General features: G+C 45.4%; 1 protein-coding gene across 3 annotated transcripts in view; it reads right to left on the bottom strand.

Moving 5' to 3' along the window:
- Cfap61 (cilia and flagella associated protein 61) overlaps nt 1-27,293 on the bottom strand; it is a 300,869-nt gene that overhangs the window by 95,645 nt on the left and 177,931 nt on the right. For 2 of the 3 annotated variants that reach the window (XM_052722829.1, XM_052722831.1), the window contains exons 19-21: nt 23,666-23,764; nt 17,153-17,321; nt 9,671-9,845 (exon numbers count right to left, since the gene is read on the bottom strand). In XM_052722829.1, coding sequence (XP_052578789.1) covers nt 9,671-9,845; nt 17,153-17,321; nt 23,666-23,764 — 443 coding nt within the window. Of the gene's footprint in view, nt 1-9,670; nt 9,846-14,278; nt 14,821-17,152; nt 17,322-23,665; nt 23,765-27,293 lie in introns of those variants that run through there. The other variant, XM_052722832.1, reaches the window with a different exon arrangement.

Here is a 27,293-nt window from a genome sequence, read left to right as displayed (position 1 = left end):
TCCTGCTCAGTGGCAGCTGTCTTTGAAACAAGCTTCCCAGAGGATGGGGTGGGGGGGACTTTAGTGCTGACCACCAAGGTGGAGAGGAAGGGATGAGGAGATGAAAACCAAGACCTGGGGGAACTGTCTGTCCCTCACTCCAGACAGGGAATGGAGGGAACCTGGCATTTAAGATAAGAACTTCTGGAAACAGTGACTGCCTTGTCTCTGGTACTCTAAGGCAGGAGTGAACGCACTAGCAACCGTGACAGGACCACATCCATCACACCTCGGAATGGCAGCCGCAGGAGCGTGCCTAGGCAGGAAGGCCTGGGACTGACGTTCATGGAGGGAGAGGGGGTCCACTTTGTCATCCTGGCTCCTGATTACGGTGTCAAGGTCTGAAAACCCCTCATATTTAAGGCTAAGATATCTTTGTAGGAAGGGACAGCTAAGTTAATCTCTCTGTTAAGTTCATGGAATAAAATGTGGTGCTTTTTTTTTTTCCTTCCTAGTCAGACATTTACTACAAAAGCAACGGAACAACCTTTCTAAGAAGTCATTCCAGGAGAGGCCAGAGATACTTTAATTCCTCTGGCTCAGATACTGGGAGAACCTGCTTTGTTCCAGCTCAGGGACTCACTGACCCCCCTTGGTAGGATTCTGGGAGAGACGGCAGGTGAGGAGGAAAGGAAGGAAGGACACTATGGCCTGGAGGTTCGACTGCAAATTTGGAGTTCAAGAACTCAAGAAAAAAATATGAGAAGATCTGTGTATGTGGGTTGAACAAGGATTTTCTTCCAGGCTATGTAGCCAAGGGTGACCATGAACTCCTTGAACTCCTGCCTCTCCCCCCCTCCAAATCCTGGGATTGCAGACATGTAGCATGAAGCAGCCTTTTTGTTTTGTTTTGTTGTTGTTTTACTTTTTTAGACAAGGTCTTGCTTTGTGGCTTAGGTTGACCTTGAACTTGTGATCTGCCTGCCTCAGTCTCCTGAATACTGGGATCACAGTACGCACCGCCACACCTGATTCCTATTTAGTTTTCGTGTTTAACTTTTTATTTATTATTATTATTGCCTGTGTGTGAGATGTGCGGATACACGGATGTCATGGTACGCATGTGGAGGTCAGAGGACAGCTGTGTGGAGTCGGTTCTCTCCTTCACCCTACTCAGGTTCCGGGAAGCATGTTCACGTCACCAGACAGCTCACCAAACACTTCACCCTCTCAGCCGGCTCTCTGGCCGAGTCTGTTCCAGTTTAACAAAGACTTCAATTTTCTTCGTCCACTTCAAAAGAGACATATGGTCATCCTATATGACCTCTTCATCCCTAGATAGGTCTGGAAGATAGGTTTTATTGTCATTTTTTTTTCCCCCAGAAAGCAGAGAGGTCAAAGTCACATAGCAGCCAGGGGGTGGGCCCAGAGCATTCACAGTGTGTCTCACATCCCACAGTCAGAGCTCTGTGCTGCGCTTGTAAATGGATGCACAACCCAGGACTTAAAATACTCTAATTAGAATTTTATCTGGATGAAATCAAGAAATTGCTAGTTAATGAAAGAATTAAAAAAAATAACAGAACATTATCACAAAACCACTTCTTTACAAAGTATAGCATACCTACAAATAGACAATACTCTTTCTGCTTTGTATAAATCAGAGCATAAGGTTTCTCTGACCCCGGCCTGACCCGCCTCATTTTTCCCTGCCAAGCATAAAGGGGAGAATGTTTTCACTCTAACAAAGGTTCTGTCGTCGTCGTCGGTGACTCGAGCACTGGAATTTTAATGTTTGTTCTTCCTACAAACATGCTTTTAATAAGGCAGTAAACTGTATTTAGCTACAGATGAAAATAATTGATCCATTTCAAGCCATTAGGGCGGTTTTGTTTTTTAACTCTACTTTCACCCTACTTTTCATTTTCAGGGAAAGTAGAGAGGTAAGAGCAGATGAATTTCAATTAGTTTCAATTAATGCCATAAACGGCTCTGATGTATCAGTTGCTGGGCTCTATTAGAACTCCCCCCACAGCTGAACACTCCTGGTTCTGTTTGTCCTCGAGAGCGCCAGTTGAGTTGTGACATCACTCACAATTCTCCACAACCCAGAGCAGTGCCCGCGGCTGGGGTAATTGACATCTGTAACTCCAGAGCACAGAAAATGGAGCCTCAGCTGCTCCCATCATGGCCACTGGGCTCTCCTTTGGGAACAGAGGACTGTAGTGTCAAACAGCAGCTGGGAGAGGGCCACAGTCTGAAGTGGCATCTGTGTGTGTGTGATAGAGGTCTACTCCTCCCACGAACAGTCATTGTTCCTGCTATCCATCATCCACCATCCTTCCAGAACAATCACCCTGTGCTTTTCCTAGGACTTAGGAAGTGGACCCAAGAGAGATGGAAAAGCCTCCCTGCCACAGCCAGTAGATACAAGGGGCTTTCTTCCTCTTTAAAAATGTTTAATTTTATTATTTAATATTGTGTCCGCTTACGTGTATATGTGTGTAAGATGTGGGGTATGAATGCAGGTGCATGCTTGCCATAGTGCACGTGTGGAGGTCAGGGGACAACTTTTGGGATTCACTTCTCTTTTTCTGTGGGTTCTGGGCGCTAAACTTAGGCGGTCAGGCTTCCATGGTAAGAGCTTTTATCTGCTGAGCTATCTTGCTAGCCCATAAACAAAGAAGGTCTCACTCTTTAAAAGCTCAGGCTGGCCTCGAACTCACTATGGAGCCTGGGCTGGCCTAGAACGCCTGGTGATCCTCTTGCCTCAGCTTCTTTTTCTCAGATTCTTGGGAGTAGAGTCCTATCTTTGGCTACCTTTCCCTACCCCTATCACCAACCACCTGTATACAACGGGACACTAGTTTAGATAGTAAAAGAAAGCCATTACAAATAACATCCACGTTCCTCCTTGGCAACCCAAAGAGGTACTGGACTAACTGTCCAACTCAGCAACAGGCAGCTGGAGCCCAACTTTCAGGAGGCAGGAAGGACCGCAGCCTTACTCTTTGTATGGCCTGCCAGACTTCCTGGTTCTGGCCTCAAACGCCACCGTCCCACGACTAAACTTGAAGATGAACTAGAAGTGGCTGTGCTCACTGGACCACCACTGTACAGGGGACCACTTTGCCCTCACTTGCACCTGTGGCTGCACTACCTCATCTGACTGCTGCTGCCATCTTCTAAGAAGCCTGGCCTTTCAGATCAACTTCTCTCTGCTGACATGGGACTACAGACTGCAAGATCACCTCCACCTTTCACTGAGTTCTCATTTCCCAAGAAATAACCAGTTAAACTTGGCCTTGGGGAGGTACTTGTGTCCACAGTGTTCATCTTCCATTTGCTACTCAGCCCTCACCTCCCACTTCTGACCTTCACAAGCTGTCTGTCCAGACCAAGTACTGGTCCATTGTCTTATTTTTCCCCAACGTATTAATTACTTATTAATTACTTGGGAATTTCATACAATGTGCCCCATCACATTCGCGTCCCACTCCCCCCAGGTCCACTGTCCCATCCTTGTGACCCTCCCAACCAAGTCAAATTTGTGTTGCCCATAGACTCACTGGACACAGTCAATCTCCCTTAAAGAAAACGGAGTCCTTCCCCACCACGCCCCCTGCCAGAAGCCGTCAACTGTGAAGACATACACTTCAGCATATTTATCACAATTTTGAAGGACTCTCTTTGATAGCTTCCTGTCTGGACTGTTTCTCTTGAGGGGGGCGGTTGTCACAGAAGCCTTCAGCATGTCTCATTCTCAGTCATGAGTCTGCAGTCACAAATACCACTGCAAAAGCAGCTTCCCTGCTCACAGCAGCCTGTGGCAGCACGGATCACAAACTTCCGCATGGTTTCTGCCAGCAGCTTGGGTCACGGAACCGGGTCTCTGGTGGCAGCACTGATCTTGGACATCCGCGTGGTTTCCATTGGCAGCACAGATCACAGGCATCAACATGGCCTCCAGCAGCAGCAGCAGCAGCACAGACCACAGAAGGCTTTTGAGGAGACTTAATTGAGAAAAGGAACCATTCTTCATCTCGGATATCACGTGTTGCTCCAAGTCAGGACGATAGTGTGATTGCACGATGTCAGTTCAAGCTCTCCACCCTCCCCCCAGAATAAATAAATAAATAACTTAATTATTCAGCCCTTGTTAAGGAGTAACTCAACTCCTTTTTGCAGGGGAAGCCTTCCGCAAATGTAAAGACATCCAGGCTCTCATGAAGGTCACAGTGCCTCTACATAACTGACTGCATTCAGTGTGTATGGATTTCCATCTTTCATGTCAAGACTGATATCCCTGGGGTGTCTGTCATCAGCATAGCAGGAGCTGAAATTCACATGTCAGGGAAGCTTCTTCAGGTCCAAGTGTCGCCATCACGTGAACTAGAAACACTAAGGCAGAACCCCTGGAAGGGCCCTCTAACAGGCCCAAGCATGGCAAACATGTCACTGGCTGGTTTTGCTCCTTCCCTTCTGCTCTCTTGCTAAACCATTAGATTACATTCCTAAAGCTAGCTCTAAGGTCTACTCCTTTATTTGGCCACTGACTCATTCCTGAGACTGAACACCAAGGTCCAGCTATCAAAACACCAAAGCCCAGCAATTCATTATTTGGCTACACTGGCTTACTTGTCCAATCAGGACTTACCAACTCACTCTAGCACAGACTGTCCCTTTTGCTCCTTAAAAACCTATGCCTGCAGAAACACCTGCTGTTTGTTTTTGCCTGATCTAGAGGCAGCTCCTACCCCAAATTTGTCTCTCTGGGGTAATAAATCTCCTTTGTGTTGAGAATTTGGTATCTGGTGGGTTCTGTACTGCCTCTGAGGCCCCTTATTCACAGGGGGATACATTCTGAGACCAGCACTGGGTGCCAGAAACTGTACATAATGGCATATACTATATTTCCCTTCAAACATACATACCTGCCACAAATGTTTACCTACTCACTTAAAGGAAGCACCCTGTGGCTTTTCTTTGGGCAAAACTGAACTGTCAACATCACTATTCTTGTATTTTGAGGTCATTAAATAAAATACTTAAACACAAGCATTGCCATATTGTAACAGTGGCTCTGATAACCAGGAAGGCAGCTGAGTGACTAGCAGGTGGGTAGTGTATATAGAGTGGATACCCTGGACAAAAGGATGATTCATGTCCTGGGTGGGATTACGTAAGAGTTCACTATGCTACTGAGAAGAGTATCTAATTCAAAACTTAGGGATTATCTCTAAAGTTTCCGCTTAACATTTTCATAGCCTTAAGGTTCCCATTTCCTGTTTTCAGTTGATTAGTGGTAACTGAAACTCTAGAAAGGGAAACTAGATAGGGAGGGCTATCCTAACACTTAGAAAAGCTTGTGTCTATTGAACGCTTTTTGTGGCTGAGACACTGTACTGAGGATTGGATGCAACAACTCATTTGACGCATCAAATCCTCCCAACAACCCACGTGAAGAAGATATCATCCAGAGTCTAACATACAAAGGGGTTCAATTACTTGCTCAAGAAAATGGTGGGCCCCAAAACTGAACTGATGCCATCAACCCTCAAACTTGGTGTTACTCAGTGTGAGACCCTTCCCTCAGTCTGCTCAGCCAACGTGCATTCTTGCAGGAAAAGCAAAGAGATTTGTACGCAAGTCATAAATCTCAGAAAGGGGTCACGGGGCTTCATCACAACTGGCCGCCAATTTCCAGGGGAGGCTAAGAGTGAAATGTTTTGCTATGACTCAGTATATGAGAGCTTTGCAAGATGACGCATACCTATAACCCCAGAACCCAGAAGCCTGAGGCAGAAGGGTCAACAGTTCAAGGCCAGCCTGCAATATATAGCAAGACCCTATTTCAAAAACAAAAACGAAAATATTGTGAGTCATCTTCACTTGTAGGCACTAAAACCTTATTGAACGTTCACAGCACACCAGGCTTGGTATGACCACAAGTGACACTGAGGTAAGTTACAGCTGCATACATATCAAAGACATGGCTTGGAGTTTCAGCAAATTCTAGAAGTCTCTACGACATCGCTGCTAAAACAGCTACTTTCCTTCCAAAGTGAAGATCTAGGAAGACCACAGAGGCATTTGACAGTATTAGAGAGGACTTGAAAGACCAGTAATGAGGATGAGGTCCCAACGTTTAGAGGGGAAGTGGACACAAGCCCCCATCCCTAACCTAGGTGCTATCTCTGATTGTCAACCACATGCAAAAGAAAAATCAGGTTTCTCCCACAGAGTCTCAGTGGGTACACAAACCACACTCAAGGGTAGGCACCGTGCCCAGCAGTAGATGGCACCCACAAAATGAACTCAGTGGTATGTTGGGAGATTTTTTATTTTATAATGCTTTGTTCAGGCATTTTTTTAAACCTTACTGTTTTTTTTTGCTTATATATTATGGCTTCTGATTTTGTGGTTTTACAGGTTGTGTTTATGTGTATGTATGTGTTTGTGTGTGTGTGTGTGTGTTTCCTGTGAATTTTCTTTGTTTTTTTTATGCTTGCTTCTTTCCAGTTTGTTTGTTTGTTAGTTTTCTAAGGAAAGAGAGAAAGAAGGTATGGAGTTGGATGGATAGGAAGGTAGGGAGGATCTGGGAAGAGATGAAGGAGGGGAAACTGTGATCTGAATATATTGTGTTAACATTTATTTTTAATAAAAAAGTAACAAGAGAGTCTAGTGAGGAGACTCACAACTGCTCAGTTAGGAGATAAGAGGCCATCAAGATGACCCACAGGAGGTGTGTAAGTGCTTTTCATGGAGGCCTCCCTCCCTCCCTCATGGACGGACTGTCAGCTGCTGCAAAGACCAGGGTGTTTTGGGGGGCTGTAAGTAGAGCCCCCTTTCCCTCGTATGCTGCATTCCTAGAAGCTTTCACAGAGGTAACTGTCTGTTATTGGCTCTTGGCTCCCACATGGAGATATGCTTTCTGGAGCCAGCTGGGCAACTGTCCTAGGCATACCTGTCCTGGGATTTATATTGTGCTCCTGTGATTCTGAATTACTCAGTGGGAGGAGGGAGGGCTCGGAGGAGTCTTGGGTACTAGAGGAGGGGACAGGAAAATGAGTTCAAGACTAAGGTCTGAATGGGACTAATTAAAATCATGCCTGAATATGACTTGAATTATGGGAAAGCTACAAAGAGAGTTTCCTAAGGCAGGAGGCAATGCTTTCCTTCTTAAGTTTTTACACATGAGAAGTCTCTTGAAAAGGCCCCTAGACAGAGCTAATGTAACTGGGCTGGCCTGGGCAGCTCCTCAGATACCATCCGAGCTTGGACTCTGTCTGAGTGCTAAGAACTCATACGTGGGTCACGGGGTGGGTATGGGGCGGAGTAGCCAGCATTTAAGACAAGGGACTGCTTTCCACACACTCCTTATCCTGGCCCTTGAGTGGGAAAGAACAGAGTGGCTTCACAACGGAAGCAGACAGTCCTAAAGCTCTCTCTCTCTCTCTCTCTCTCTCTCTCTCTCTCTCTCTCTCTCTCTCTCTCTCTCTCTCTCTCACACACACACACACACACACACACACACACACACACTCACACACACACTCACACACACACACTCACACACACACTCACACACACACTCTCACACACACACACACACACTCACACACACACACACACACACACACACACACACACACACACACACACTCACACACACACAGCACTTCTCTTAAAGCGACTTCTAGAGAACCACTGTCTCTGGCAGCCAGTCACATTCACAGAAAGGCAGGTCCTTTCCTCACATTTGAGAACCAAGAGAACAAGAAGACACAAGGCAGGAGACTCAGGTGCTTCTTGCCTGCCCGCTGCTATTGGGTTCAACCTGAAGAGGTTGCGCTGCTGCTCCCAAAGGCCCCATTTCTTGGTCAAAACGCTCCGTAGTCCTATCGCCCCAAGCACTCAAAGTTCAAGGTTAAAACACTGCCCACTGTCAGGACTGGCTGCAGTTCTAGGACAGACACACTGTGTCCTTCGGCTTTTCTGCTTTCAGTGAGTGAGTTTATGTTCTGTGTCGAGTCTGATAATTTGATATTATTTTCCCCACGTCATCTGGATTAAAGGGGGCTCTGCAAACACAGCTCATTACCTGGTACTGTAAAGGTTTTCTGGCACACAGTCCTGCCCAGGCATTTCTCGGGCTGCTCTCTTGCTGCAGCCTCAGAGATGAGTATCTACAGGAAAGACAGCATGCCCTGCAAAGTCTAAAGTATTTCCTTCCTAGTGCTTTATAACGACCACACGCTAACACTCTGGATAGGACAGTCCCCTTGAAATCTTGAAGCCCACACAAGTCAGTATAGAGATTATTGTGGTCATTATGGTGGGTATTAAAAAAAAAAAAGATGCTGAAACAGGTTGAAACTTATGCAGCCCCAAATCTGAAGATACATTATGACAGGTTTTACATCTGCATGCTGGATGTATGTGTAGCTCCCACCTCTGCCACAGGTTCCAGACCCATTTGGATTTATGATGAGTCATGTCCAACCTTTAGGTTACTTTTATTTCAACTCCCCCATAATATGGCAAGAGTCAGAATCACCTTGTGGTACTAGTATTCTCCTGGGTCTAAAAACCTGATAAGGAGAGCATACCAAAGAAAATTACAGACCAACCTCATTCATAAATTTAGAGACAAATAGTTCATATCATATTAGCAGATCGAATCTAGCAATGGGAAGAATGCCATTTGATCCCCATGAACTCTTTTATGTCCTGAATACACTAACTTCAGATGTTTCAAGAGACCTAAGTCATTAACTGAAAATCAGAAGGAACTGTGTTTAATCTATTGTATTAACTATATTAACAAATGGAATAATATTTAACAGATGAAGATGTTTAACTTGGCAGTTTGATGCCCACTTTCTAGGCACTTAGGGGTCTTTAAGTCCTTGGCCTGAACTGCAGGTAAGGATGAGAACCTTAGCTCTCCCCATAGGTGGCCATGGGGACTCAACCTGGCCTTAGGAAAGATGAAGGGCTGAATGCACGATCACTTCCATTTCCTGGCTTCCAGGTTTCAACCAAGAACACACGGGCAGCCAGGCTCTGTTCTAGCTGTTTCGAGAGTCAAACAATTTCAATGAAATCCAAACAATGGTGAAGAAGATGCTTGGGAAATGCTTTTGAGTGGCGCAGGCATTTGTACAAATGTTTTACTTTCACAGTTGGGTTCAAAAAGTGGTCTGCAGCTCGAATGTGTCTATTTGTGGGGAGGACCGTGCAGGCAACAGTAAGAAAGGGAACAATGACTCCTGCAGAGAAGAAAAGGGCCCTTCCAACGCTTGCCTTTCTTCCTCCTCCTGGGTCTTTTCAGCTTCACAAAGGGAGACATATTTTCCATATAATTGCTAAACATGTTTGCTTATTAAATTATTCTTTAATTAGTTAATGATTTTAGCCATGCTTTGCTCTTCGGATATTCATTTTGTGTAATAAAATAATTATAGATAATTAAACTATCTCAAGCCTTTTTCTTTCCCTCAGAAAACATTCTGGGTATCCAAAAATGACAACAAGTTGTAAATTAATCTGGAAAACAAAGCATGACAGATGAATGATTTGGTTGGAATTAATTAGACACTAATTATATACTGGAACTAGATGAAGAATGAGACTCATTATAAAAATAAAATGCTATTCTGAAAGGCTGCAGTTACAGTAACTTTACCTTCTGTGAGGATGGCGTTGTTCCTCATCCAAATGAGTGCCTTGACGCAGTCTTCCTCGTTGTTGAGAATGAAAAGGTTGTGAGGGACTTTCCCAGTGTACCTCAGCTTGCTGTTGCCCAGAACCTCTCTGTTTGTCAGATGTTGATCCATACTAGCCCCTGTGGGGCACGGGACCTGAGGTGTATGACAGAGAGATGGTCAAAGCAGCGTCGACATGGTTGGAAGAAAATCAAGTCTATATCCACACTGTGGTGGCCTTTTCTGTCCCCAGATGTAGTTAATTCGGTTTTTAATAGAGAGGGAAAGAAATACACAAATAAACAGGCAGAATGACCACTTTGAGGCAACTCCTAGAATGAATTGCTCAGGTTACTCAATGCTATGTTACCAGTTATTTTCAAACTTAGTGGCAGAAAGCAGCCCCTTACTGTATTCTGAGTCATACTGTTCTTGTAGGTCAGTGATCCATCCAGACGGGACAAGTCAAGGGGCAGCTTCTCTCTGTGCTACAATGGCTGGGGCCTTGACTGGGAAGACTCAATGACTAACGGTGACTTAAGGCTCTGAGGGTGGACTCATCTGGACATAAAGGTCAGTCCTTTCTCTTTCCTCCAAGGAACATGCAGGGTATCCTAAGCTAGCAAGTTGTCATCAACTTTCTGAACGCTGCTGCTCCCTGTGGTCTGGAATACCCACTTATGACTTGGGCATCTCATACTGTGGCAGCTGCATTTCTGGGGAAAAGATCTTGAGAAAGGAGCTTCACACTCTTCTCTAGCTTAGTCCTGGGTCTGTAGAAATGTCCCCACACAAGATTCTGTTTTTCATGGGGTAGCTATAGGGGCCTGCCCAGATCAGGGGATAAAATGCCTTAAGAGGACTGGGGTGCTCTGGATCTAGCAGATATGGCTATATATAGTTAAAGCTATCTTCTGCAGGAGCCATTACTTCAAGTGCTGAAGTTCAAGTCTACAGAGGGGCCACGGAGAATATGGAAGATTAGTGTTTACTTTATCAGGAGAGAAATTCTCTACTTTCTCTCTCTCTCTCTCTCTCTCTCTCTCTCTCTCTCTCTCTCTCTCTCTCTCTCTCTCTCACACACACACACACACACACACACACACACACACACACACACACACAGCTTCCCCTTATATGATTTCTGCTCTCTTGATGTCGACTCAGCATAAATGGGAACAGAAATTGTCCTCTGTAGTAAGCAAAATAACAATTAAATCACAATAAAGAATGATGGCCAACACTGGTCGTTCATGTTGAGGATACTCTGGCAACCAGAAGTCTTGTGCCTTAGCCAAGGAGTTTTAGCCATTACTCAGCCCCACCCAGCCACTGCCAGGAACAGCACAGGCTCATCATGGCCAGATCTGATCTCTCAAGAAATGTCAAAGCCTTGGGTTTGCGTGTAGACTCTTCACTTTTTATTTTTGATTCAAATTAAAACCAAACATTGTTGTTAATGCCAAATAAAATGGCATGGTTGCTTGAGATTGCTCAGTAGACCACTATTCTGGCCCTTCACTCTGACTGCCAGGTGGAAAGTGTGTGGACAAAGAGGCAGCCCAGGGAACTGAGATAGGAAAACTGAGTCTTCCGTGGAAGATCTCTGTGGCCCATGTGGCAGATTCACAGTGGAAGACCTAAACAGTGAGTCATGAAGCATTCTACAATGACAATGGCACAGAAGATTGCCTGCAATACAAGACCTCGGATGAGTCATGCACTTCACCCCCCTCAGTCCTTGACACAGTCACTTTATGAAACAGGGAAGCACATGGCAGTGACTGTGAGCGTTCCATCAGCTACCCTGGTTGTCTCATAGGGAACACTCATAGGTAACAGGATTGTTACCACCTTGATGAGGATGCCAGGGGCAGTCACACTCATCTCCCAGGCATGAGCATTCCTTCTGGAAGCAGACTTTCAGACTATGAGAAAGCACAGTGTTTGTTCTTTCTGGGTAGATGTCTTAAATCTGGGCCGTGAGGTCTGAACCTAAGTTATTTTCTGCACAGAAACCCTAAGAGGGTCTGAGAACTGGCTGGTCATCTTGTCAATCCCCACAGCTATGCATCTCAGTGACTTCCAGTTCATCCCCATGGCTAAGCATCTCAGTGACTTCACGTTTGTCCCCACGGCTAAGCATCTCAGTGACTTCCAGTTCATCCCCATGGCTAAGCATCTCAGTGACTTCACGTTTGTCCCCACGGCTAAGCATCTCAGTGACTTCTAGTCTCTGCAGGAGCTGTTTGTTCTTTCTCTTCCTCAGTATAATTCTAGGAAGTGAATAAAATCACCAGGACTTTCTGTTTTTGTGATGTACCCTTTCACATAATCATGTTCTGCAGGGAAGGAGTTTGGGGCTGCTGTCTACACTGGCATCACGAATTTCACCCCGTTACTGTTAATACTTTTCTTTCTCCAAGTTCCCTTTGCTGAATATTTCTAGTGCTGCTTTTTATGGATTTGCTTCATTAATCTGTCACTGTCTATTTTTTCATCCAAACATTTTAATGTTTTATATTTATTTTTTACATTTGTAGATGTGGTGGGGGCGGTATGTGCATGGGAGTGCTGGTGCCCATGGAAGCCGGAAACATTGATCCCTTGGAGCTGGAGCTACAGGTAGTTGTGAGCTACTCAACACGGGTCCTGGGAATCCAACTCAGGTACCCTGGAAGAGCAGTACATGCTTTTAACCACTTAGCCAACTCTCAAGCTCTTAAAATTTCTTTACATTTTTTTCAGAGGGGAGGGCATGTTTACCATGGTGCACTTGTGGAGATCGGACACCAATGTACAGGAGTCAGATTTCTCCTTCCATCATGTGGGTTCCAGGGGTCAATCAGGCTGTCAGTCTTGGCAGCAAGTGCCTGGATCCACTGAGCCATCTCACTGGCCCCCTCACTGGGCACTTTTAACTATCTTTTCAAAACTGATTTATTTCCATTTTTATTTATGTGTAAGTGTGTATGTCTGTGTGAGTGTATGCCACATGTGTGCTGATACCCTTGGAGGCCAGAGGCCTGCACTGGATCTCCTGGAGCTGGAGTTACAGGTGGTTGTGAGCCATCTGATATAAGTGCTGGGAACTGAACTCAGGTCCTCTGCAAGAGCAGCAAGTGCTCTTAACCACTGAGCTCTCTGTCCAGCCCCTTAACTATCTTTTTATTTAAAAAAAAAAAGGGGGGGGGATCATTCTGATTGAATGCTTTCCTCCTATTTCAAGTTTAGTGTGAACCTGGTCTTGGTCTTCGGTCAGGGTAGTGTGAAACCATGACATCCGGTTCACACTTTCACCACTGCGTCCTTAGCCTTTCCTTTCTCACCTTTCATCTCTTCTGGGGCTTGGTGGGTGAATTCCTTTGTGCTGCTCCTCAGCAGACTTTGGCTCAGTTCCTCTCAACTGAGAGACTTCACCACCAAAATGCTCGCACTGGGCTTCTGGGCTTGTGGCCAACGTCTGCTCCTTAACCACACCTCTTTTCCATCCATTTCCTGATCTTGATTACATCACTTTAAATTGAGGATTACCAGTTTTCTGTTTAGTAGGTATGCTCGAAATTTAAATTATTTACATGACTGAAATCATCCATGGAGCGGCCACCTGTGTCCCCTAACGATTGTAAAACTCTGAATTCCCTGTCGGCTATGGAGTACAAGATAAAGCAAAACAATAACAACAATAACAACAACAACAACAACCCAAAAAACCCACAAGAGGTACTTTTCCCAAGGTCTTGCATAGAATGGCTCCTGAGACTTAGGTGGACGTGTAGTTCTCAAATCACCACACTCCTGCAGAATTCGGTGTCCTTAGCTCTGCTTTCTTCCGGCGTTTAGTGCCAGACAGGAGATGGTTTATGCCTCCATTCTTTTTATCCTTTTAGGGGGAGCATCTGACAATCTGCTATTTTTCTTCTGAAATTTGTTCATCCCCCCCATCATTCCCACAAAACAATGAGAAATGCCTCACTCGCTGACATTTGCCAGAATGTAACTAAATGAAAAAAAAAAAAAAAAAAGGCTGTTTTTGCTTGGAATCAATCACGTGGGCAATTCTTTTCTGGGGTAAGGAGAGTTTTCTGCTAGCAATCTTAAGTTCTTGTCATGAGCCTGTCCAGAGATGAGACACAGACTCCAGTTCTCCGATGAGTGTGTCCCCTTTCCCTTCCACTGTCCCTGGAGCTCACTTCTGACACAGAGGTGCGCCTCTCAGGTCTGTTCCGGGAGGGACCCGTTGTGCATATGCATTTCTCCCTCCCAATCTGTTTGGACCCAACTCCTTTTTTTTATTTTTTTCCTTATGACCCCCCCTCCCCAGTTTACCCAGGAGATCTCATCTATTTCCTCTTCCCAGGGAAGTCCTTGTGTCCCTCTTTGAGCCTTCCTCATTACATAGCCTCTCTGGGGCTGTGGATTGTGGCCTGGTTCTCTTTTACTTTACAGCTAACAGCCACTTATGAGTGGGTACACACCGTGTGTGTCTTTCTGGGTCTGGGTTACCTCACTCAGGGTGATATTTTCTAGTTCCATCCATTTGTCGGCAAATTTCATGTCATTCCCTCAGCCCCACATTGTTGCTCACCCAGTCTGGATGGCGTATTCCTTCTGCAGACACCACGTTTCGGATCCACACCCAGCCTGTCTTGTACCTTTGTTTCTCACTTGTCTCTCCACCTACTGGCTTCTGGTGGTCACCACCCCTTCAGCAGCCTATGCCTCAGTTTCCTTTTGGTTTTTGCTTGTTTGTTGGTTTGCTTGCTTGTTTTCCTGGCCAGGGCCAAACTCATTTGACTTTGACAAGCTTTGTCCTTCCTCTTTCAATGAGGTTGCCCAAATCTGGGCATGAGAAGGTATCCTCCGACTTCTCCATAAAGCCCATGAGGCATAGGGCTCTGTGACTTCACCAGGAAGCAAGCTGGGAGTGGTGTTCAAAGCTGGCATGTGCTCATCAATAAAAATGGCTAACGAGATGGCTCAGCAGCTAAGAGCACTTGTTCCTCTTCTAGAGGACCTGAGTTTGGTTCTCAGAGCCGACATCATTCCTGAACTCATACTGGGTGGCTCACAGACATCTGTTACTCCAGCCCCTGGTAATCTAATGCCCTCTTCTGGTCTCTGCAGACACCTGCATAGAGGCATGCACACACACACACACACACACACACACACACACACAGAGAGAGAGAGAGAGAGAGAGAGAGAGAGAGAGAGAGAGAGAGAGAGACATACACATAACATAAAAATATTTTTAAATTGATGGAAGAGGTAGATAAGGGAGGTAGAGAGTGTTAAAAATAAGCTAGCTAAGTCTTCTTCCAGAACGGAGAGGTCACAGCAATGTATGACATTGATGGAACAAGGTTAAAGGCTCCATAAATGTGTTATTTGGAACTCCCAGAGTCACAGCTGAAGGAGAGGAGGAATGTTTCAACTGGGAGCTCAGAAGAGGGCCTTGCTAGTAAGTGTAGGCTAGGCGAGAAGCCAGCCTCCTCACCCTCTGTTCTGCAATACAGCTCAGGGGCTTGCTCTGTGGTCAGATTCTCTGAATAAAAAACTTAAATGGTGTACATTTAGATATCGAAAATACTGCAGAGTGCTTTAGACGGAGGCGTGCTGACTTGAGGGTAAGGGCTGTAATTATATTTTATGAAATGTTGTCTTCTTGCTTTGAGTTTAAGCTCTACTGTCATCATTTTAATTTGGTTTACAAATCTGGGACAAATCCATGAGAGAGCTGGAGTGAAGGATGTAGGAAAAGACCTAAGAACTAGAAGGTCCCCGATGAATTCGGCTGCCCTTTCTCTATCACTCTATGTACCTTTGATTTTTATGTCCTTCTGGAAAAATTAAATTGGAACTCCCCTTTATCACTTCTTCATTTCATTTTTCCTGTTGTAAAAAGGGCAAGAGCTTAATGTGCTGCGGACTAAAGCTGCAGAGGCAGCTGGGCACACATGGGCAGATGCCCGAGGCTCTGGACAGCTGGCTGAGTCCTCTGCTCCAGTTCCAAAGTGTGGGATCGCAGGCAGTGGCTGCAACCAGAGGGCAGGTGAGGGGGCAGGCTAACAGGGCACACTGTATTTCCTTCTCGTTTAGTGAAAAGTAGAAGGAATTCTTAAATAGCAAAAGGAGGTGTCTTCCCACTTACTTTTTTTTCTTTAACTAGAAAGACAGTCTTCTTTTTTTTTTTTTTTTACCCTTCAAGAATAAGGTTTATTTTTTAAAACTTAGAAGCTTTTTTTTTTTTTTTTTAGGAGATCGATCCAAGCCACTCAAATTGCAATCCATTCACAGCAGCAATGGTCCCCCCGGGGAGCTTGCTAGACACTCATATCTCAGGCGACACCACTCCGAAGCTCCCTGCTCAGAGCTTGCGTCTTAAACGGATACTCAGGGGTAGTGTGTGACCAAGGAGTTCTGGAAGTGTTGCTGTAAGGTGCAGATAAGGGACTCAATGCCAAGAGAGCTGAAGCGGTTCTCCGCCTTGGCTTTGAGCCATCTGGGGAGCACAGTAAAAACACTGATGACCAGCCCCACCTAGCAGCATAATTGAAGCAATTCCTGGGGACACAGGTGTGAATATGTTTTGAAAGCACCCCGGGAGGTCTCAAAGTACAGCCAAAGCTGAAGACATCCATTCGGTGATGCCCAGGCTACTCAGCACATGCAAAACATGGGTAGACTGAGGACCTATGGGACCCTCTGTGCTGCCTCCTCCCTGCCTCTGAAATGCAAAGGAACCACACACACTCCCTGGCCAAATCCACAGCACTGGGGAGAGGGTTTCGGACCCCATCCTTAAGTTCTAAAGTAAACCTGTTTACTGGAAAGATGCCTTAGTTCTGTGCACCACACAAAAGAACACCGCACACAGTGTGGGAGTCCCAAGGTCTGCGGTCCTCAGACAGGGAGCAGCTTCAGTTCTAGCCAACAACGCTTTAGTCCAACGCGGCTGGAGCACTCACGCAGAAAGCATGGTCACTGGGAAACTAGTCAATCTGATTTCCTAGTTTTATAACTGAGAGACAAAATAAAATAAGGGTTGACAGAAGGTGCACATGTTTGAAATACTTTTGCGTGAGCGCATCGCCCCAGCCAAATGCTAGCCTCTTGAGGCATAAATTAATTTAGCACAAATGCATGCCTGGTTGGGTCTGGAGTCTGCTGTGATGATCCATAAGTGTTAGACATTGGGACAACAGCTTCAGGAATGACATTTCTCCAACTAGCTGTGATTTTTTTTTTCCTCAACAGAATGTTTTTCTTGGAATGGCTTTCCTGCGAGGGTTTGCAGACACCGTTCTGGTCATGTGTGCAGGCCTTGAAGAGCACTTTTATGAATATAGAGTGGCAGCTGTGCGGGGAGACAGGACGCTCTTTGCTCAGAGCGCGTGTGCCCCAGTGAGCATATTGCCATCTTCACATGCGCCAGCAGTGCCCCTGGTGCACAGCCTTACCTGGTACTGCTGCCCGGTACAGAGAATGAGGTGGTCATAGAACACAGTCTCGTTCCCGGAAACCACAACGCGCTTGGCTGCTCGGTCTATGCCCGTCATTCTACCAACCACAACGTTGACCCAGGAGCACAGTGACATCAGTGCATAATCTTTGTCATTAAAACAGTGGCTGCGAAGAGAGACGCTCCATCAGTGACATTTGAGCAGCTGACAGCGGGCATTAATTAGACATCTGGCGAGCTGGTTCAAGTCCCCTAGTGAGCTGGGTCTATGCTCTCGCTGTGAGTTTACCGGGACCAAGACTTAGAGATTTTTTTTCCTTATGAAACACTTAGTCACAAATTGACATCCTCCTATTAAAGCTAAATTGTTCCACCTGGCTTCGGCTGGTCCGCAAGGGAAGGGTGTGTGATTGTGTATGTGAGATCACTTAAGTTCCCTTCTGTCCCTATTTCATGGTGATTGGCAATCTACTTGAACTGTTAAATTGTCCTACTGGCCAGAGGCTTCAAGGAATGTGGAAGAAGGAATATGGCACTATGGGGGACCCCTAAAGGCAGGTGTCAGATGCCAAAACATGTGGAAGATCCTTCCTTTTTGCTGTGAAATTGATGTAAAAGACTCATTCCTTGTGCCCCAGTGACAAAACCCAGTTACAGAAAATATCAGGAGGTTCACAGCAGGCACAATGCCTGGAGATTTGGAGCCAGTAAATAGGGCAGAGGTGATTTATGGGGCGCCAGTACTTTTACATATATCAGCCTAGGGTGGGTGAGAGTGCTGAAGTTATGGGGCACTGGGGGTCAAACAGGCTTCCTTCCTTCCTCTTTCTTTCTTCCTTCCTCCCTCCCTCCCTCCGACCCTCCCTCCCTCCCTCCCATCCTCCCTCCCTTCCTTTCTCCCTCCCTCCCTCCCTCCCTCCCTCCCTCCATCCATCCCTCCCTCCTTCCCTCCCTCCATCCCTCCCTTCCTTCCTTTTCCTTTTCTGGCTCTGTTTCAACTGAACACTGCTGTAAAGTGACTGAAGTAGGATGCTTGTGATTTGGGTTTATTTAGAGAGAGTTTTTCCCCCTTGGGGGGAGTTCTATAGAATTCTCTCAAAGGTGTCACCTTCTATAGGTGACATTTGAATGACCCCGATCTGCAGACAGGCTCTGCAGTGACAGAACAGCAGGAAATTCATTTACATTTAGGCTGCATTATCTTTTCTGGACCCCAGGGACCCTGTATTCCCGTCTCCTCGCTTCTCGGGATAGGATAATGAGCCCATCCTATGTGCCTCCACCTCTGTGAAAAGACGGACATGAGAGTGTAGGAGACCCTGTTTCGTCAAGTGCGATGCATATGTGAGGCCTCTTATTCTAAATAATATTAATGATACATAATCCTGTTTACTCTCTTTGGAGGCAAACAGGATTCTGAAGTGGTAATGGGAGGACATTTTTTCTTTTTGATCCACACATGAGTCTTGTCTCACTACACAAAGAGAATTCTCGTAATGGATGCACATTAGACTCCGTTAACGGGGCCTGTGAAAAGAGACGGGAGTGCTAGGCTTTGTGTTTCTCCGTGAAACAACACTTAAAAACAAGAAAATCTCTTCTTAATAAAAAAGGAAAATAAGGGACTGGCCTGTCACAGGAAAATAATGGATAGTGAGATGAAATTCTCTCTCTCTCTCTCTCTCTCTCTCTCTCTCTCTCTCTCTCTCTCCCTCTCTTTCTCTCTCGCCTCCCTCCCCCCCTCTCTCTTTCTCTCTCTCCTCTCTCTCTCTCCCTCCCTCTCTCTCTCTCTCTCTCTCTCTCTCTCTCTCTCTCTCTCTCTCTCCCTCTCTTTCTTTCTCTCCTCCCTCCCCCCCCCTCTCTCTCTTTCTCTCTCTCTCCTCTCTCTCTCTCTCTCTCTCTCTCTCACTCAACCATTGATAGTTTTACAGGACTATATGAAACTTCCCTGTTTCCACACAGTCACAGGAAACACACAAAAGGCTTGTTTGTATTTGCTATGCGGTCCCTACTGTAAGCCATCCGAGATGAGAAAAAATTAAATAGTTAGTGCCCAGGGATTAGTCTTAGGAGGATTTGCCCAAAGATAAAAGCTCTTGGGGGAGATTTGTGGGCGGCTAAGACAATGCTGTTTCTAATGACAGTGGGGCAGTACTGTTGGCAATGTCAGAATGCGTACTTCAGAGCTGGCATCTGAACCTCTGTCCGGCGGGAGCTGACGCTTGGGAACACTCTGTTTTAAAGGTTTGCTGGGACAGAAGGGAGCGGTGAAGAATGGCTGATGCCACACAGTCTGTTAGCTTTCTCCATTTAAAGTGCCATTGTGTAAGCTCACGATCCCCATTTGGGATACTACTACCCCTCTGGACTGTCTGTAAGGTCTCCATCAGATAGTGAAACTGGGCTGGAGAGATGGCTCAGCCGTTAAAGGCTAGGCTTACAACCAGATAGTGAAACTATCTATTGCAAGAGTCTCCAATTTTTTTGCTAGGCAGCATTACAAGCCTAAAGACTTCAACACGGCAGAGACGGTTCCACAGCGTCACGCCATCACCTGGGCCCTCTGGAGAAAGACAAGGAAGCACAGAAGTCACACAGATGAGAGTTCATCTTTCACAAGCAAGCTCGGTACCGACTCAAACATCATGTGAGGGGGAACTGCGGGTGTAGTTTGGTGGAAGAGCGATTGCCTAGCGTGCACAAAAAGAAAAAGAAAAATGGAAAGTTGTCTTCACAGAAAAATCAGGATAAACAGCTGGGCATGGTAGCCCAGGCCTGATTCATCCCAGCACTCGGAAGGTGGAGGCAGGAGAATGAGCATTTGAGGTCAGCCTGGGATCCACAGTGAGACCCTGTCTCAATAAACAAACAAAACCATGATGGGGGAAATGTCTCGAAGACGGCATAGACACATAAGGTATACAGTGTACAGGGTGTGGCCTTCTTGTCAACATTGTACAGGCCAAACCCTGGTAGTAAGGAACAGCCCAAGTCCTTAGGTTCACAATCGGAAGCCACTCCATTGGAACAAATGTCGGGTCTGAGCAGGCTCTTGTCTCAAAGAGTCAGAATTCTTCAGAGGTGGGAAGAAACTTAGAGGTTTGCTGGGGACTAGCTGTGACACACTGGGAAGAAGGGCCACTGCAATTAACTTTCAATTATTCAGGGTTGATTGCCCAATTAGTGGCTTTCTCCTGCTTCCTGTTTCCCTTCCCTCCCACACCTTTTTCCAGCTGCCTCCTAGGTACATCGTTAGCACCTCAACCAGTGGCTGGGGGGCGAAGGGGGGTGTGAGAAGGCAAAAATGGCTATTTATAAAAAATATCCACAACCATAATGAAGTAAAGCACTAAAGACAAGTTCACAGTTCATGTTGAGAAGAAGGAATTTGGATTATTAGATTTATGTATGTTATTTGCACTTATTATTATTGAACACCAGGATCCCAGACAAGTTCCTTTCTGAGCACCATTTGAAAAACAGCATCCTGTTCCAGGTTCAGCCTCTGGCTCCTGAGAATCATGATGTGAGGGTTCCCACCAAGATGGGTCTGGCTGTTGGGTCTCATCCTTCATGGAGAGGATATTTGCTGCTTCTTCTGAGGTGATTTTCATTTATTCTACATTATAAAATTCCTGCTCTAGGGGAGTGCAGGATTTGGGATGGAGACAATAGATGCCATCTTACATTGAAAATTATTTAGTATTTAGAGGATTTCATGAGCCAGAAAAAAAAAAAAAACAGAACAAAGTTCAGTTGAGTGCGTTGGTTGGTTGCAAATGAATGGGATAGTCAGGGTAGATGGTGGGAAAGGGGACATTTAAGAAAAAGAAAAGTAAAGGTTTGCCTGATGTGTTTGGGGCACACTAAGATTGCTAATCTGGAGAGAATGGAGAGAACTGAGCAGAAATAGTACAAGATATTGTGGTAGTTTGAATGTAATTGCCCCCCATAAGCTCATAGAGAGTGGCACTATTAGGGGGTGTGGCTTTATTGCAATAGGTATGGCCTTGTTGGAGGAAGTGTGTTGCTGGGGGGTGGAGGGGCGGACTTTGTGGTCTCATATATGCTCAAGCCATGCCCAGTGTCCTGGACCATTTCCTGTTGCCTTCCGGTCAAGATGTAGAATTCTCATCTTCTCCAGCACCATATCTGCCTGCATGCCACCATGTCCCACCATGATGATAATGGACTAAACTGAACTGTAAACCACCCAATTAAATATTTTCCTTTATAAGAGTTGCTGTGGTTACAGTGTCTCTTCACAGCAATAGAAACCTTAACTAAGATAGATATAGTCAGTGAAAAAGGACAGACCTTTCATGCATTCTAGAACATTCTGTGATGACAAAAGCATTCTGAAGCTAGCTATGCTGATATGGTAGCATGCTAGCTGTTTGAGCCAAGGGGGCAAATGTAAGTGGGGAGCTGAAATTTCCAACTCACTTAATTTTAATTATTTTAAATGGAAACAACCCCGGGTGGTTTGTAGCTACTCTACAAGTAGAGTTCCAGGAGGCAAGGAGCAGATACCATCTGCGTCACATTTTTGTGTGTGTGTTGTTCTGTGTTAGGAGGCAGAGAGACAAGGGTAGAGGTAAGGCTACCCGATTACTCCGTGTAGCCTCTGCTGCTACTTGTGTGTGTCACACCTGAAGAAAATCAGATACATTGTTCTCACTATGTCACACTCAACCTTCAGAACTTCCCACCAAGCTGACTGACTTACATTCACATTTCTTGGGAATCGTGTCATTTACAAAAGGGGAGAGCAAGACCCGAGGATTGGCTCAGCAGGTGAGAGGACTGGTGCCCTGGCCCAGGACCCGGGTTCAGTTCCCGGCACCCATATGGTGACCCACAACCCCCGGGAACTCCACTTCCAGGGGATCCAGTGCCTTCTTTCGACCTCAACAGGGACACACATGGTGCACAGACATACGTATAGGTAAAACATCATACACATAAAATAAAATAAATCTTTAAAAAATTAAAAAAGAAAATGAGAAAGGGAAAGAGATGTCCAAGGGTCTATCCTCCCTTACTGGCCAGGACTTGATGTTATGCTTAGTTTAGTTAAAAATTCAGCATACTTTATTAAGCATATACTTTTCACAATCAAGAAAACCTAAGTCCTTATCTAGACTATAGTGGTAGGAGTGGTTCCTGATCAGCACACACACCAGCTCAAATCCCACATACTCTTTATTGTGCTGAATGACATTCTTCGGGCGTGTGTGCGTGCGTGCGTGCGTGCGTGCGTGCGTGCATGCGTGCATATGTGTGTGTATCGAAGTGCATGATCTAATAAAGGTGGGGTTGATAGCTTACAGTGAAGCACTGCCTAGTAGACTCAAGTCTCCAGGTTGAAGACCTACCACTACAAACAACAGCAACAGAACTCTACAGAGTAAGAAGGGTGTTCGCCGAAAATGGGCCTGGTTTTGCTGGTGAAGAAGGGAGGGTTTCCCCAGTAAAGGTAAAACAAGTGTTCCTTCAAAAGGGAAGTGAGTCCCTCCATCAAAGATTCTGCAGCGCCTCCACTGCTCTGAAAAGGGGATGATTTCCCTTTCTTTCTCTTCGCTTTGAACACTGGGAGACGATTTCTCCAGCAGAGAGCCTGTGTTTTGCTACCAGAAACTGAAATTAGTGGAAGCTGTGTGATAAGGAAATGCTGTTTCTAAGAACAGGTGTCAGGCAGCGGTTCTGCTGGGACAAGAAGAGCCAAGCCTTCCTGGCCTGGCGAGGGCAGCTCTAAGCTAGCTCTGTGTACCTATGGTTTGGTAGGGTGGGAGAGAGGCTCACACTCTAAGTTGAGGCCTGTGGGGTAGACTGACGGCCACAGTTTCTCTGTCCTGTTTCTCAGACTCCAATGTAGAGGTTGCTGGGCTCCGGGGACAGGGAAGCTTGAGGATAAAATGCTAGCCCTGTCCTGCTGTGCTGGACCACTCACTCACTGACCCGCAAGTCTTCTGTTAACTTGACCTAAGCTAGAGTCAGCTGAAAGGAGGGAACCTCAGTTGAAAAGATGCCTCCACAAGATCGAGCTGTAGAGCATTTTCTCAATTAGTAATTGACCGAGGGCCCAGCCCATAATGGGTGGGGCCGTTCCTGGCCAGGTGGTCCTGGGTTAGAAGAAGGCAGGCTGAGCAAGCCATGGGGAGCAAGCCAGTAGGCAGCACCCCTCCATGGCCTCTGCCTCAGCTCCTGCCTCCAGGTTCCTAACCTGTTTGAGTCCCTGTCTTGACTCCTTTCAACAGTGAACGTGATATGGAAGTGTAAGCCAAATAATCCCTTTTCTCCCCAAGTTGCTTTGATCATGTTTTTTTTTTTTTTATCCCAGCAACAGAAACCCTAACTAAGACACTCTCTGATGGGTTTGAACTTGTGTTTCCCAATTAATGCCTACTCTAGGAGAAAGGCCCTCCACTTTCCCCTTTGAAATCTATTATTTAACATAAAAGACTGCACATGAATTAGGAAGGAAATTAGGAAAGAAAATGAATCATACTCGCTTGCTAGAAACTTCCTTTGTTCGCTGCCCAAAAGTTTTTTTCCTGGGAGTCCATGAGTTGAAATCAGGGTGAGATTATTAAACTTCAGGTGAGAGCTGAAAAGAAATAAAAAGTTCAAAATTTTTAAAAAGTTAAATAGATTAAACAGAAATTTACTGTGTTTCAGTTGAACTTTACTTCATGTATCATTCAACTCTTGGCTTTTTCTTTGGAGGTAGAAGCTCTTTTCACACACCTCTTCAAAGAGAACCTTCACAACAAAACAGGAAGGTGGTGTTGAAATGGCTAACTGCAGAAAATTCTAGAGGCTATGCAAGTGTATGGCAGATACTTGGACTTTTTAAAAATTGCTTCTCCCAAAGTAAAATAAACCCCCCAAATTGGGAGGTGGGAGATAATTATGCATAAACTAATAGAAATTTGAGTGTCATCCTGCTTACAAGAAACTGGACTCCTAACACACACACACACACACACACACACACACACACACACACACACACACACACACGCCCCATACACACTTTGAAGGTATTTTCCCCTGGAGTCTTGGGGCGATGTGATGGTATCAGGAATATTATTAGCTTTATTTTCCTCAGGTGGAACTGAGGCACAATGGCTTTTCTAAGGCCACGTAAGACCACTGTCTGCCTCTAATGTTGTCTCATCTAACTTTCGCCTATAGAGTGGCTTATGTCCCTGATTCACAATGCTGTGACATCCACACATAAGGCATACACTACCACCTAAATACTTTACATCATCTCGGAATTACTTACAACTAACAAAAAATAAATAGTAGCTGGTATACTGTGTTGTTCAGGAAAGGAAGACTGTGTGTGCTCAGTGCAGTGAATTTTTTCTCCCAAGGGTTTTCTGCTGACACTGCCTGAATATATGGATATAAAGCCCAAGGAAAATCCCATCTCTATGTGGGCTGTGTTGTCCTGGAGACGAAAATTGCCCAGGGGCTTTCCGGGATCATCTAATTCCCACAGTTCAACACCAGCCTTCTCACTTTCAGACATATATAGTTACCCATGTCAGGGTACCAGAGTGTCACCTCGCAGAATATTCTAGAGGGTTATCACTTGACAGGGCAGCATACAACTATAATTCCAGAACTTGGGAGGCAGAGACAAGAAGAATCATAAATTCCAGACCATTTTGGGCTACTAATTATAGTCTTTCTCAACAAACCGAACCAAACCTAAGAGCCAAACTGCTCTATATTTGCATCACACTTTTCAAGCCTGAAGCACTCACAGGCATTATCGCAGGGATTAATCTTCAAAACAATCTCCACCGGGGCTTTGGAGATAATCGCGGCTATGTGTATTTCATGTGAAGGAAACTAAATGGTGGCAAAGGTAAGTACTTTGGTTAAGGTCATGGTGTTCCAAAGCAGCAGGGGTCAGCGAAGCAATTTCTGCTTTCCAACTCCGAGCAGCATTCCCTCTGCAGGTAGGCTTCAGGAGACTGCCCAGCACCCATAGAAGGTTCCATGAACTCACATGCTTAGGGCTCACTCTCTAGACACCTTTCAGTATTTCAGATACTCCTGTTGCAATGTGCCTTCTGTATAGTCAGCAAAATATTATGGGTGAGATCTTATCACAGGAGCCTCACTAACGAGAAAGACGTTTGTCCCCTAAAAATCTCTTCTTGGTTTACACGGCCCCTTTCCAGCAATCAAATGCCAAAAAGAAGGTCTTCACTGGGCCAGAGGAAAACACCTGCCTTCCTTTCTCAAAAGGAGGTTGGAGATTTTCCAACTGGAAATGCTACCAGTTTCCTGGCACTCTGTTAAGCAGCTCTAAAGACAGGACTCTGGGTGATGGCATGGGGGTGGGGGTGGGGTGGGAGAAGCGCTCCAGGGTGCTGTGCAATAGGTTCAGCTGACATTTGAAAGCAGCTAAACGCAATGAAAGGTTTTGCTCTGAAGTCTCTAAGGATGGCTATCATTTAAGAATGAATATTCCTATTTAATACGGAGAAAGCCAAGCATATCTTATCCTCTAACAATAGGAATAAAAAAATCTGACTATCTTCAAATAGCATAAAGGCCACGGTTAACCCCGCCTACTTAGGATGTCAGTCTGCAAGAACACACCAAGGACAAGCCCTGGGTTTGTAACTATCCCATGGAAAACACAAATGATAATCATGTGTTTACACCCACAAACAGTTGAAGTTTACTCTGGTTCTGGATCCTCTGTGATCAAAATGTACTTTATATTGTACTAGTAAGAGCTACATACAGGTCCTTTTTACATCTCCATGCAGATAGAAGGCTTAATGATTATGTAGCTTTATCTTTTACTACAAAAACCATCCCTTTGGTATGGGTAATTTGAAATATCTAACTATATGGATCAAATGACTTTTAAATTGCCAAATCACCACATTATGTTATCCTGAATTATCCTACAATTAAAATTTTTCTCAAAAGATGAAAGAATGTTCCCAAAAGGCAGAGGATGATTTCACTGTTTTCTCCTCTTCTTCATTTGTTCCTCCTTCTTTCTCTTCTCAACATCACCTACAATGACATAGTACAGACTTTTAGAAGTGGGTGGGATTTCTTGAATTGTGTTTCTTTAGAAGAAACAGTGTTTCTTTCTTCTCTTCCTTCACAGTGAAATTCCTCTCGCATTCTTCCCTGTGGCTGTCCTGGCCTTTTAGCTAGTCTTCAAGTCCTGCCCTGCCCTTGCCCATTCTCCGGTCCTCAGTCTCCACTTAGCATGTCTCCTGCATCATATGAAAGCACACAGATGACATCGGCTTCCAACCTTTCCCTCTTGCATCTGCAAGAACATCTTCCACTCCAAAGGCAGGGGTCTGTCTGCCAATGAGCCTGGATCTCCTCGTCAAATGCCCACGCCAGCTGATCTCTTATGATGACCCAGTATGTCAATTCAGTGCTGATGAAGATGGGCTCCTGGGAGTTGACGGGAATACGGCTGCATTTCTCTGCTTCTTCATGTGTGGATCTAGTCTCAAAGTCAGCGTAGATCCACGGTAGTTCTGGGGCTCCCTCCACCCACCACATTAATATTATGGGCAGAAGGAGGAAAATGTGGTGTTAAAAGGCAGAATTCCTCAAGCCAATTATATCAAGTACAGTTCATGTATGCCAAGAAAAAAAAATGATGTGCCAACTGGGCAGCACCCAGAAATTAGAGCAGTTCCTGAGAACAATGGTAGCAGACAGAATTTGAAGAAAAACCAGAAGAGACCTAGAGAAAACAACTTAGATGACTGCAGGTTAGACAAGCACCCAGTCAGCTGGCTGGAGAACCTCCGGAACCCCACCTTTACTGTGACTGAACTCACATTGGTTTAGGTTGGCCCAGTGCAGGAGCCTGTTCCAAATCAGTGGCTTCCTACCAATGTCATTTATCAGCAGGGAGGACTCTGTGTTAAAGAGCCTATCAGGCAGTCCCACGTGACAATTCTGCTTATATTAGCAGAACTCACTGCCACTGCCACATGTCTTAGCAAAGGAAGTTGGAAACCACGGGTTTTCATGAAACACAGTGATTATTTCTTCCCCCGAGGGACCACATTGCCCTGAGTTCTATCACTAAGCATGGAGTACAGAATGAATCCTGGGGGGCAAAT

The sequence above is a fragment of the Peromyscus californicus genome, unplaced genomic scaffold (genome assembly GCF_007827085.1).
Source record: "Peromyscus californicus insignis strain IS unplaced genomic scaffold, ASM782708v3 Scaffold_7__1_contigs__length_154581171, whole genome shotgun sequence".
Lineage (NCBI taxonomy): Eukaryota > Metazoa > Chordata > Mammalia > Rodentia > Cricetidae > Peromyscus > Peromyscus californicus.
Note: the sequence above shows the minus strand (reverse complement) of the source record. Positions and strands in the feature narration are given on the sequence as shown.